Source organism: Salmo salar, chromosome ssa09 (assembly GCF_905237065.1).
Source record: "Salmo salar chromosome ssa09, Ssal_v3.1, whole genome shotgun sequence".
NCBI classification, from domain to species: Eukaryota; Metazoa; Chordata; class Actinopteri; order Salmoniformes; family Salmonidae; genus Salmo; species Salmo salar.
The window spans coordinates 134,899,195-134,911,572 of record NC_059450.1 but is presented as its reverse complement, the minus strand read 5'-3'; the positions used below and the strand labels follow the sequence as shown (position 1 = coordinate 134,911,572).

Sequence of the window (12,378 nt, the reverse complement as noted above, 5' to 3'; positions counted from 1 at the left end):
ACAAGCTTCAGGCCTATTATGTTAGGCCCAACTGGTGGGATTACAATGAATGTATAGGTAACCTACGTACGCATGTAGTCTATTTGATGCATTTGGGCTCACACACAAATAAAAAATACACTATTATTATTGTAATAGCTATTCTTTAAAATCAATCAAGGGATAATAAAAACTACTATAAACGACTATACTAACTGGTGGGAATAAAATGAATTAATGTATATGTAGGCTACGTAGGAATGAATGTATTTAATCAATTTGGGCTTACACATCAATCAAAATCATATTATTATTATTATTATAGTAGCTATTCTTTAAAAGCAATTAAGGGATAAGAAAAACGACTATAAACGACTATTAACGAACAGTAACACTAAACATGTTTTGCAGTACAACGCTGATTGCAGACTACCGCGAGTATAATTGTTGTGAGTTGAAAGAGAACCTTTTAGCCTTTGTAATTTCTTATGCACTTGTTTTACGATCGTCTTTTCTATTCCAAATTTACTTTCGCAGCCTAACACAATAACACACTAAAGGTATTTTTTTAAATGGTAATAGCAGATTATTATTATTATTATTGTATTGTTGTTATTGTGCCGTTAACTGTTTGGTTATTTGTTTATTATGCCGTTATAACGATTTGTAGTCCTATTTGTCAACGAATTTGACGTTAAAACCAAAAAGCTATGGCATGGATATATTTTCAAGGTAAGTAAGCAGCCGACATTTCAAACATAAAGACTCAAACATAAAGATGCGTTTTAAGTAAGGTTATGTTCCTTTTTACCTGCAAAGAAAAATGACGTCATTCAAATATGTATTATTTACCCTCAATTTAACTTCTGGCTTTATTACTATCAAGTGTTGTCGAATACCTACCTACTGGCTATAGGATAACTGCCTAAAAGCGAATACCTATCTATTTGTCAATGAAACAGGGAGAGGACTAGGCAATTACTGATTCGTTTGTGTTTGTGGGTAACTGCCAAGATATAGGCCTACTGTCTTTCACATTTTAACTTTTGGGTCTTGTAAATGTAATTTAACTAAAATAATCTAGATTATTTACTTGATTTCACCAGGAAATAAACAGTTGTAGGCTATATATCAACTGCTGGGCCATCGAAAGTAATTACAGAAAATTGGGCAAAGTATACAAGAACACTGATAAATCAGTAGGCTTAGAGAAATACATTGTATTTTATTGGTGGGTCTTATATGACCCTGCAACAGTTTAGGCATATGTCAGAAATAGTTTTATACGTGACTGATAACAATACTCCAACCGATGCTAAAATGTCCAATAAAATAAACTATTATCTTACTCATAAAGTGAGTTAATTAATATCAACGCCCAAAAGTCCATTATAACCTATTTTCATTACTAGTTACAGATGCAAGGGAAACTAGTAATCACTCACACATCAATTGACAAGTGTGATTCCTTAGCTGGGAGGCTGCATATTTTCCGTATGTTTTCCAATATGCCTTCAGGGGCTTCGTTATGGTTGGACGAGGAAACTTAAACAGTGCTCCACCTTTGGTCTCAGTGGAACGTTTAAAATGTATTCCTGCTGAAGTATCAGAAACTGAGATTGTAATACAACATATGTAATTAAAAGTTACAGATAGGCTAAAATGAAAATGTAGGCTCATATATCACCCGATTGCTTTCCTGAAACGGTTCAGATAACCAACTCAATGTGCAGTTCAATGGACATTATGTACATTTCAGATGGCTCATTTTATTATGTGTTTAAGCAGAAGAAAGACCACAGCAGCGCTAACATCAGACGATAGTGTCAAGTTTACACTTTGAAATTGTGGCATGAACATAAATTATTGTCATTTTCCCAAGCCGTGGGGGTAAATATAACTCCCAGCCAGTGGCGTGTATTCATGGATGCCAAGGCAAGCCATGCTTCCACCCAAAAAATGGACTAAGAAAAAATACATGAATAATAGTTTAACTTTGGTCTCTGTGTTTCATAATGTTCCTTCAGTTCGCAAGAGGATGAATGTATCTCACAGGAAAAAGCATCCGAGCGAGCGAAACAGCGCCCCTCTGTCTCTCTATGTGTAGCCCATCTATCTGATGCGGTCTGGTCCAAACGAGTATGACATTGTTGCCGCCGGTAGCGTCGAAGGCAAGGAAAGCCAGCGAGCTTCTGGCCTCTCTTGACAAAAAAGTATACACTTTTGCCAATCAGCGTTGAGCTAAACCGAGCGAGCTGAGAATGGTAGTGGGGTACCAAAAAAAGAGTGTCAAGGGAAACCAGTTTGGATTTCGCTTCACTCCTATCAAATCCCATTTAGAGCACACCTCATTGACAGAGAAGCTTGAATTGTTACATCTTGTTGTGTTTTTGTTCTCCGGTGGCTAGCTAGCAGCCAGCTAGCTAAAATTGTCCCTTTCCTAAATTAGACATGGATGGAGATAAGGATTTTGAGTTATTTCTCCGTACTGGCCAATGATTATAACGGCGCTTCTGATCCAACCATTAATTCATATATTGTTGTACCCCTGGCCTGAGAGGATGGAAGTGCAATATGTAACTAGATGTAGAAAGCGAATGTTAACTAGCTAACGTTGCCGATGATTGGAATGTTAGGATAGCGAGCAAACATTTTAGCCAGGTAGCCTAGGCCAATAAAAAATAAAAGCGTGTACTCTATGACCGTTTCGTCAACATTAAAGAGGAGGATGACATCGGCTTTTCTCTACAAGTAGGGTGAGGCAACATCTGTTTTACTTGCACGAACGCGCACACACACAAATCAGAGCCATGGACAGCCACATCATATTTAGCTTATGTTGCTTGGACTAAATCGTTTTTTGTCCAAGCATCTTTTGTCACTGTATTCGACTAATGTAACGAACCGGCTCGTAGGCCATAACAAGGAGAGAGACAACGCGGAGATACATAAATAACAAAAATACATGTATTAAATAAAGTAACCTATATACAAAATAAAAATGGTGTGTGTGTAAGTGAGTGGATGCGTGCATAAATGGTGATAATGAGTGGTGTTGAGAGGTGCCAAAATAAACTAACACAAAGAAGTCCCAAAATGCCACAACAGCAAAAAAACATTGTCTGCGTGGAGTCTCTCGGCGTTTCCCATTTCGCTGACGACCCTCACAGCTCCGCCCACCGACATCCTATTAAGGAAAACAAGAGCAGAGAGAAAGAATTCGGCAGACATAGTGGGAGGATGATGTTGAAGTTGAAATGGTGCTGGAATAGTGGAGGCAGCTCCTGTTTTCTTTGCGATTTGGCATTACTCTCTGTGGTTTTAAATCAATAGTTGTTGATTTGCCCGCTTGCTTGGCCATGCTGTACATCATGCTGTAGTTCATGTAACTGTCTGTTACTGTACATACAATATGCTTTATGGACTTCACTGGAGAGAGGTTGCTATCCGGTTTTTGATAAAACAAAGGTGTGGTTGCATTTATTCTGCCACTGTGTCTTATTGTCTCCGCCTTTAGGCATGCGGAAAGTATTCGGACCTTTGACTTTTTCCACATTTTGTAACATTACAGCCATATTCTAAAATTGATTAAATTGTATGTTTCCCTCATCAATCTACAGACAATACCCCATAACGACAAAGCAAAAATAGAGTTTAGAAATGTTTGCAAATTTATATGGAGAAAAAACCCGGAATTATTACATTTACATAAATATTCAGACCCTTTACTCAATACTTTGTTGAAGCACCTTTGCCAGAGATTACAGCCTCAAGTCTTATTGAGTATGACGCTACAAGCTTGGCACATCTGTATTTGGGGAGTTTTTCTCATTCTTCTCTGCAGATCCTCTCAAGCACTGTCAGGTTGGATGGTGAGCATCACTGCACAGCTATTTTCAGGTCTATCCAGAGATGTTTAATCGGGTTCAAGTCTGGGCTCTGGCTGGGCCACTCAAGGACATTCAGAGACTTGTCCCGAAGCTACTCCTGCGTTGTCTTGGCTGTGTGCTTAGGGTCGATGTCCTGTTGGAAGGTGAACCTTCGCTCCAGTTTGAGGTCCTGAGTTCTCTGGAGCATGTTTTCATCAAGGATCTCTCTGTACTTTGCTCCGTTTATCTTTGCTTCGATCCTGACTAATCTCCTAGTCCCTGCCCGCTGAAAAACATCCCCACAGCATGATGATGCTACCGCCATGCTTCACCATAGGGATGGTGCCAGGTTTCTTCCAGACATGATGCTTGGCATTCAGGGCAAAGAGTTTAATCTTGGTTTCATCAGACCAGAGAAACTCCAAGTGGGCTGTCATGTGCCTTTTACTGAGGAGTGGCTACCATCTGGCCACTCTACCATAAAGGCAGAGTTCTGTCTTACTATCCAGGTCTGTGCCCAAACAATTTGAGCTTCTACTTTAAAAAATCCACCTCTCCAGAAACAAGTCTCTCACCGTTGCCGCTTGCTATAGACCACCTTCTGCCCCCAGCTGTGCCCTGGACACCATATGTAATTGATTGCCCCCCATCTATCTTTAGAGCTTGTGCTGCTAGGTAACCTAAACGGGGACATGCTTAACACCCCAGGCCAACCTACATTTTATGCTTGATGCCCTCAATCTCACACAAATTATCAATGAACCTAGCAGGTACAACCCCAAATCCGTACATATGGGGCACCATCATAAATATCATCCGAACCAACCTTCCCTCCAAATACACCTCTGCTGCCTTCAACCAGGATCTCAGCGATCACTGCCTCATTGCCGGCGTCCGTAATGGGTGTGCGGTCAAACGACCGCCCCTCATCACTGTCAAACGCTCCCTTAAACACTTCAGGAAGCAGGCCTTTCTTATCGACCTGGCCCGGGTATCCTGGAAGGATATTGACCTCATCCCGTCAGTAGAGGATGCCTGGTTATTCTTTAAAAGTGCTTTCCTCACCATCTTAAATAAGCATGCCCCATTAAAAAAATGTAGAACCAGAGAAGCATATCTTGTTTCTTATTTAAAAAATAACCAGTCAAGAGGATATAGACTGCTCAAGAGGTATGCTTAGATATGCAGAAAAAAGTGTACATATTTTTTTACATGAACGTAATGATTATGGCTCTAGATTGCAGGAAAAAGCTGTTTCAAGTGTTTGAAAAATGCACAATTCTAAAAATGTACAGATGGTGCCGGACCAGACAGCCCAGCCATCCTCACACACTTTGTGCCCCCTCAGATTTTTGGGGTGCATGATGCGCCTTTATATAGAAGCACACCCCTTTCCCTTCCCTCCCTGCAGCCCAGGAGCCTGCTTCCATCAACTCAAATCCTTGCACTCAGGTTGCAGGGTTCATTGGTGCCAAAGTATCCAAACCCCCAATGTACCCAAACCCCACTGACCCCCCCGCCCCCCGCCATCCAGTCTCCCAACTTTAAAGACAGCAGCAGCCTCTCACAGTTGTTCTCATCTTTTCCCTTTGATCAAGCCATCAAACCCAAAAGAGCTAAATTTTTCCCATGCAGAGCTCCATGTTTTCTTCCCCATAATCCTTCACACTTTGAACATGGCGGCAGTAATCTACATAGGGTCTGCAGTAGCGGTGCATGGGTAAAATCACTGGGGAAGCCAACTGCACCCACCAAAAAAAGACATATTACAACCTATGTCGAAACAGCCTTTTCCTGCAATCTAGAGCCATAATCATTAAGTTCATGTAAAAAATGTGCATTTTTTTCTGCATATCTAAGCATACCTCTTGAGCAGTCTATATCCTCGACTGGTTATTTTTTAAATAAGAAACAAGATATGCTTCTCTGCTAAAATCTGGGTAAAAGGTTGAAAGGAATGTGAGTCTTAAGTACATTTAGTAATTGCCTGTTTTTCTAATGTCTACCAACCTTGCCAGTAGGCATGCCAGCTAAGATAGTTTGAGAATAGCTATTCTAACTGGATTGATAGCCTGAAATGGATTATTGGTATCTTGGGAACCTATCTGGGCTAAAGTCAACTTCATAAAATTGCTAGGTGGCAGTATCATAGAGGAACAATAACAAAAATATAAATGTTTTGTTGTTAAACAGGACAAATCTGAGGCAGTATGTACCCGTGCCCCCTATGGTCATGACGCATCCGTCTATAAATCCACACAGGAGCGGCCACTGACTGTGCCTCTAATCCGTCTGCTCTAGTGCTAGAGACGCCAAGCAGATCAATCAATTAAAACAGTTAGGCCCCAGCCAGCAGGGGTAATTACAGCCTTTCCAGTACTGCCTGTGACAGGGAACTGAGGACACTCTTCATTAGAGCCACTTCCAAGCATCGGAGCAGAATCTGACACTTGCCAGATTAAGCAAGACAAAGAGTTTAGTGTAGTGGGAGCAAATGCACCTCCACCTTTGGACCCAGAGCTTTATTGGGGATGTACATCTTGATACACAACGGGAGCAGTTGTTAGCGGCCTAAGCACTTTTGGAAGGGTATTTATGACCTCAACGTGGACATTGAGGGATTTCGGCAGGCACTTTGTTGTAAGCAAACTTTTTCAAAGGGCATCACATACAGCAGGGCCACTAATTGTAACATGAGGTTTCAAGCCTGGGCTGAAACAATGACCAAAGTAGAACTAATTCCATGGCTGAACAATTGTTTTAAATCATATCCAAAGGTGACCAGGCATTAAAGCTACAGCCTACCATATGTCAGAAATAACACCTCATTTGATTGCTCAAGTGATGAAAAGGTGACACTTCAATGGGACATGTCAGCAATGATATGATTGTCCCACCATATATTGTCCCACCATTCTCCATCTTGACAAGTTAGTTTGCATAGTAAAGTTACACAATGTGAAATAGATTCTATGTAAACAGTTAGGCGACAAAGCTATAAACCTTCACTTGAATGAGCATACCAAATAGAGTAGACTACAAATCAGTTGTCTTGGTCATCTTCCTGAGTCAATAAAGAGGTGTGTGTGGCACAACCTGCAGATTACTTTCTAACCCACTGCATAAGCATATTGGTTAGACATGGTCCATTAAAGACAGATGAGTCAGGCAGGTGTGCGTGGTTCACATCTGTGATCTTAAGCACGTCTGTAAAAAGTACCAGTTGTAGCAACATTTCAATGGATGTTTTCAGAGTAATGCTTTTCCTGTAAACAGAAGACCAAAAAAATTAAAATAAAATAAGTGTAGACAAATTATTTTTATGCCAATATTTCATGAAAATATCTAGTGTCACATGTACATGGAATCTGTTGTGTATCTTACAATTGTAAACTACTCCAATTTAAAATAGACTAATCCAAAAATCACATTTGCAATTTAAAGTTGTAACATAAGAAACAAATGTCACAGTAAATTTCAGCCTATAGAGTGCTGCGGGTGGAATTAGATTATATAGCTGAAATAGTACCAAATACCTGAGCAATTGACCACAAACAGTTGAGCACCATACCTTGTAGAAATGAAATACCAAGTCTTGACAAATGGCTCAGCTTTTCAAACCAAAAAATGGACAACCGCCCCTTCTAAGGGGTATAATGATCAGTTTTGATAGATTTAACAATTCTCCAATTCTCCAGGGGATGGTATGAAAATATATTTCATCTCCCAATACATTTTTTTTACAATTTGTCACAGTAAAACAATTGGAAAACCTCATGGGTAATTAAAAAAATGATTGTTTTTACTTGGACACAGTCCAGTGTATTTAAAAAAAAAAGTCATTATCCTAAACATATGACTAACAGATTGTTTAAAAACAATGCATCTCCTGAGCTTGTAATTGTGTTTTTTTTTCTCTCAATATGATCAGGATTTGCACAATGAGTGTGGCATCCTGTAAAATTATAAAATATAGGTCATTTAAAGTGAAAAATAGTCACAATAATCCTTAAAAGTTTCCATAGTCCATCAGTATCGTCTCCACCGACCATCTCTGGAGCCGTCCCGCCACCTGTCATCTCTGCTACGGCCGCCTCCGCTGCTCCCGCTCCTGTCATCATGGTGATAGTGTTCACCTCGCTGGTCATCTCGCTGGCGCCGGTTGGAGCCAGTTTCAGAGCCTCCTGGGTAGCGCTGTTCCCTGCCGCTGTCCTGCTGGTACCCCTGCCTGTTGCCTCGAGGTGAGGAGCTGTCCTGTTGCCAGGACCCACCACCTCCACTCTGTAGCTGCTGTGGTGGCTGCCCCAGAAGCCCGATCCCGCCGGCTGGGAAGCCTCCATTCACGCCCAGGAACTGCTGCATCTGCCACATGTTGTTCATCTGTTGAAATCACTTTTACTGATCCATGTCAACTGGTTAAATGATCATGATACAGGCCACCATGGAGTACTGTGTCATATGCTCAGGATACACAGTAAAATTAAATTGTTACTTGCAGGTTCACATCGCAACAATGTGACATAAGTGTCACTACTGGAGACGAGGATAGTGCGTAATTGAATGGCTTGACAAGAGTAATGGTCAGTGTGGATGAAGGTATGCTCACCATTGCCTGTCTCTGCAGACTATCAGGAGAGGAGAAAGACCTCTGGATGGACCCCAGGTCTGGGCTCTTGTCATATCTGCACAAGAAACATGGCATTCCATAACACAGACAAATAGAGGCTATTGATGCACAATACATTCCCTACATATGGATACTAACATTGTTGGAGGATTTTGCATTATGTTACAACATACCTGCCCCCAGCCCCATGTGGATTGGGAGTATTCACAGGGCTTTGGTTCTGGGAGTTCCCTGGGCTGTTAATGTGACTGCTTCCTATAAATATTTATCCAAATAATGACATCTCAATTGCAGGCAGACCCAAGTAAAACATTAACAAATACATTTATATGATTAGTAAGGGGTTTACACCTGCTCTGAACTGTATTTTGAGAGTTCTTCCGAATAGAGTTGCCCCATTGAGCAGGTTCATGCCATAGGGTACAGACACCTCATGCTTGAAACAGACAAACCCAAACGCTTTCTGTTTTCCATCATTGTCTTTTGGGATTTTCACTTTGAACATAGGTCCTGCCTGCATCAAAGAGAACACAAAACAGACGATGAAGAACACAACTGTAAAATAAGTTTGCCACTGTGCTCGCGGACTTGGTGTGCTAGCTCTGGTCCACGCGGATGCATCGGATCTGCACTGCATGTGCATCCGGGGCCTGCGCAAGTGTTTTATTTTGTGTTTTGGAGAAACGAAAGCTGGGGATCTATGAAAGGCGACAAATCAGAGGCAACTTATAGTTGTCGTACAATGGACCAGAGCTAGAGATGTGTTCGCTAATATAGCTAACTAACGTCGTTGCTGCATACTAGTAGGTAGTTAGCTAAGGCTGAATGAACTATATTGATCTGGATAGCTAGATAATTACACGGGTCAGAAGCTTCCACATCATTATTTGTCGAAAAAGTTAGAGAAATTATCGCAATTAATTTAGCTAGCTGACATTAGCTAGCTAACATTAGCTATATCGTAGCTAGTTAGTTCAAAGCTACTGCACCTGTAAAAAGAGCTCGAATAAAAGTTCTTCCGTCACTTTTGGATCTAAATTTCCAACAAAGAGAGTCCGGTCTGCTTCATCCGCTACTCCCATTTCGCTTTAATTATATCTAATGCAGTTTATCCGGATGTCAACAATTTACAAGGCGCGATTTTTATACAGTTGATCCGTGGTACGACCGTAAAGTAAAACTGCCATCATTCGTCAACTCGAGTTGCAATAACCATCATGTTTTGCGACATATGCCGTTGAGCTCCTGTAAAAAAAAAAAAGGCATGCCATCAAATAAACCAGTGGTGGAAAAATTACCTAATTGTCATATTACAGTAAAAGTAAAGATTGAAAATAACTGAAGTGAAAGTCACCCAGTAAAATCCTACTTGAGTGAAAGTAAAAAAAGATTTGGTTTTACATATACTTAAGTATCAAAAGTAAATGTAATTGTTAAGATATACTTAATTATCAAAAGTAAAAGTATAAATCATTTCAAATTCCTTATATTAAGCAAACCAGATGGCACCATTTTCTAGTTTTTATTTTTATTTACAGATAGCCAGGGGCACTCTCCAACAGTCAGACATAATTTAAAAACAAAGCATGTGTTTAGTGAGTCCGCCAGATCAGAGACAGTAGGGATAACCAGGGATATTCTCTTGGTAAGTGTGTGCATTAGACCATTTTCCTGTCCTGCTAAGCATTGACAATTAAATTAGTACTTTTGGGTGTCAGGGACAATGTATGGTACATACTTTTCTTTAGGAATGTAGTGAAATAAAAGTAGTCAAAAATATAAATAGCAAAGTACTTTACCCCACTGCAAATAACATGTAATTAGTTGAGTACACATGAGCCTCACCCCCATTAGCTTCCTGTCAAGTTTGTATTTACTGAATGTTACAACACGCGGAACATCATGCAAGGATTCCTGAGCCTCCCTGGATCTTTCTCTCTTTCTCTCTCGCACCTGCTGTCTCGTCCTCTAAATGCTCGGCTATGAAGCCAACTGACATTTACTCCTTAGGTGCTGACCTGATGCACCCTCTATAACCACTGTGATTATTATTTGACCCCTTTGGTCATCTATGAACATCTTGAAGAACGATCTACCCTTAATGGCCATGTACTCTTAGAATCTCCACCGGCACAGCCAGAAGAGGACTGGCCACCTCTCAGAGCCTGGTTCCTCTCTAGGTTGTCTTCCTAGGTTCCTGCCTTTCTAGGGAGTTTTTCCCTTTCACCGTGCTTCTTCATCTGCATTGCTTGCTCTTTGGGGTTTTAGGCTGGGTATCTGTATAGCACTTTGTGACATCTGCTGATGTAAAAAGGGCTTTATAAATACATTTGATTGATTGATTGATTGATTGATTGATTGATTGATTGATTGATTGATTGATTGATTGATTGATTGATTGATTGATTGATTTGATTGACTGTCCCCAGCTGTCCGATATGCCGGTGGGCAAGGTGTGAAACCAATACACTGGTGATAACTCATCCTGGCCTCAGAGTCATATGAAATATACTTTAAGACAGCTTAACTGCTCCAAGACTTAAGACACCTACTAATGGTCTATAAAGAAAGGAAAGTAGGGAAGTTGGTCAGGGAGGAGGGGTGGGCGTAATCCGGACCTTCTAGCAATCTAAAGGTTTTGTTTTCTAGTCGTGTCGGGGAATCAAATCAAATTTTATTTGTCACATTTGGGGTAAAAAAAAAGGTAGCCTAACAGTGAAATGCTTATGTACAGGTCCTTTTCCAACAATGCAGAGTTAAGATAAAGATATATATATATATCTTAACTCTGCATATCTATCTATCTATCTATCTATATCTATCTATCTATCTATCTATCTATCTATCTATCTATCTATCTATCTATCTATCTATCTATCTATCTATCTATCTATCTATCTATCTATCTATCTATCTATCTATCTATCTATCTATCTATCTATATATTTTAAATAGTGACATGAGAAATTAATTTACAGTGAATACAACGGTAACATTTTAGCTAACCATTCTCCTAACCCTTATTCTAAATGTAACCCAATTCACCTAACCTGCTACGTAATTCACCTAACCAAATTTGTTTTAGATCCCCTAATCTTTCACATAAGTTATCCAAACCTTTATTGTTAGTTCACCTAACCACCTACCTAAATTCTACCCCTAATTCTCCTTTGTTGTGATGCAACAAGCAACCTGGTCTCAGAGAAAGACATATAATACTATACATCCTCCAAGATGTATGAAACATTAACATTATCCAATTAGTATGTTATTGAACGACCAGTTAAGACCTATGATAATATGAAATCAAATTGTATTAGTCACTTGCGCCGAATACAACAGGTGTAGACCTTACAGTGAAATGCTTACTTACGAGCCCTTAACCAACAATGCAGTTAAAAAAATACGGATAAGGATAAGAAATAAAAGTAACAAGTAATTAAAGAGCAGCAGTAAAATAACAATAGCGAAACTATATACAGGGGGGTACCGGCACCGCTTAATGGAAGTAATATGTGGATGTACAGTTGAAGTCGGAAGTTTACATACACCTTAGCCAAACACATTTAAACTTAGTTTTTCACAATTCCTGACATTTAATCCTAGTAAAAATTCTCTGTCTTAGGATCACCACTTTATTTTAAGAATGTGAAATGTCAGAATAATTGTCACGTCCTGACCAGCAGGTGGAGTAGGTGTATACGTTTTGGTCAGGGCGTGGCAGAAGAAGTTGTGTTTTCTATGTTCTGTCTAGGTTGGGTGTTTCTATGTAGAGTTCATTGGGGTGGACTTCCAATTGAAGGCAGCTGTGTGGTGTTGCCTTTGATTGGAAGTCCTATATTAGTTGGGTGTGTTTGTGGGGAATTGTTTGTGAGCACTGTGTTATTTAGCCTGCTACACTGT

General features: G+C 40.0%; 1 protein-coding gene across 2 annotated transcripts; it reads right to left on the bottom strand.

The window, feature by feature from the left end:
* Positions 1-7,148: 7,148 nt before the first annotated feature.
* LOC100195238 (RNA-binding protein 7) lies at positions 7,149-9,734 on the bottom strand. 2 transcript variants are annotated; one of them, XM_014214720.2, is made up of 5 exons: positions 9,465-9,734; positions 8,827-8,989; positions 8,649-8,730; positions 8,455-8,530; positions 7,149-8,228 (listed from the first exon to the last, which is right to left on the bottom strand). In XM_014214720.2, the coding sequence occupies exons 1-5, from the start codon at positions 9,555-9,557 to the stop codon at positions 7,878-7,880; spliced, it is 765 nt and encodes a 254-aa protein (XP_014070195.1). In that variant the 5' UTR covers positions 9,558-9,734; the 3' UTR covers positions 7,149-7,877. The 2 variants fall into 2 exon arrangements, with proteins under 2 accessions (XP_014070195.1, XP_014070196.1); XM_014214721.2 differs by having other exon boundaries at positions 7,149-8,210; positions 9,465-9,666.
* Positions 9,735-12,378: the final 2,644 nt, after the last annotated feature.

Excerpts from the sequence above, each read along its gene's own strand:
- LOC100195238 (XM_014214720.2), bottom strand. The coding sequence starts at position 9,557 with ATGGGAGTAGCGGATGAAGCAGACCGGACTCTCTTTGTTGGAAATTTA. Across the intron at positions 8,531-8,648 it reads CCACATGGGGCTGGGGGCAG|ATATGACAAGAGCCCAGACC; the intron begins GTATGTTGTAAC and ends TTTCTTGTGCAG. Across the intron at positions 8,229-8,454 it reads GTCTGCAGAGACAGGCAATG|ATGAACAACATGTGGCAGAT; the intron begins GTGAGCATACCT and ends TGATTTCAACAG.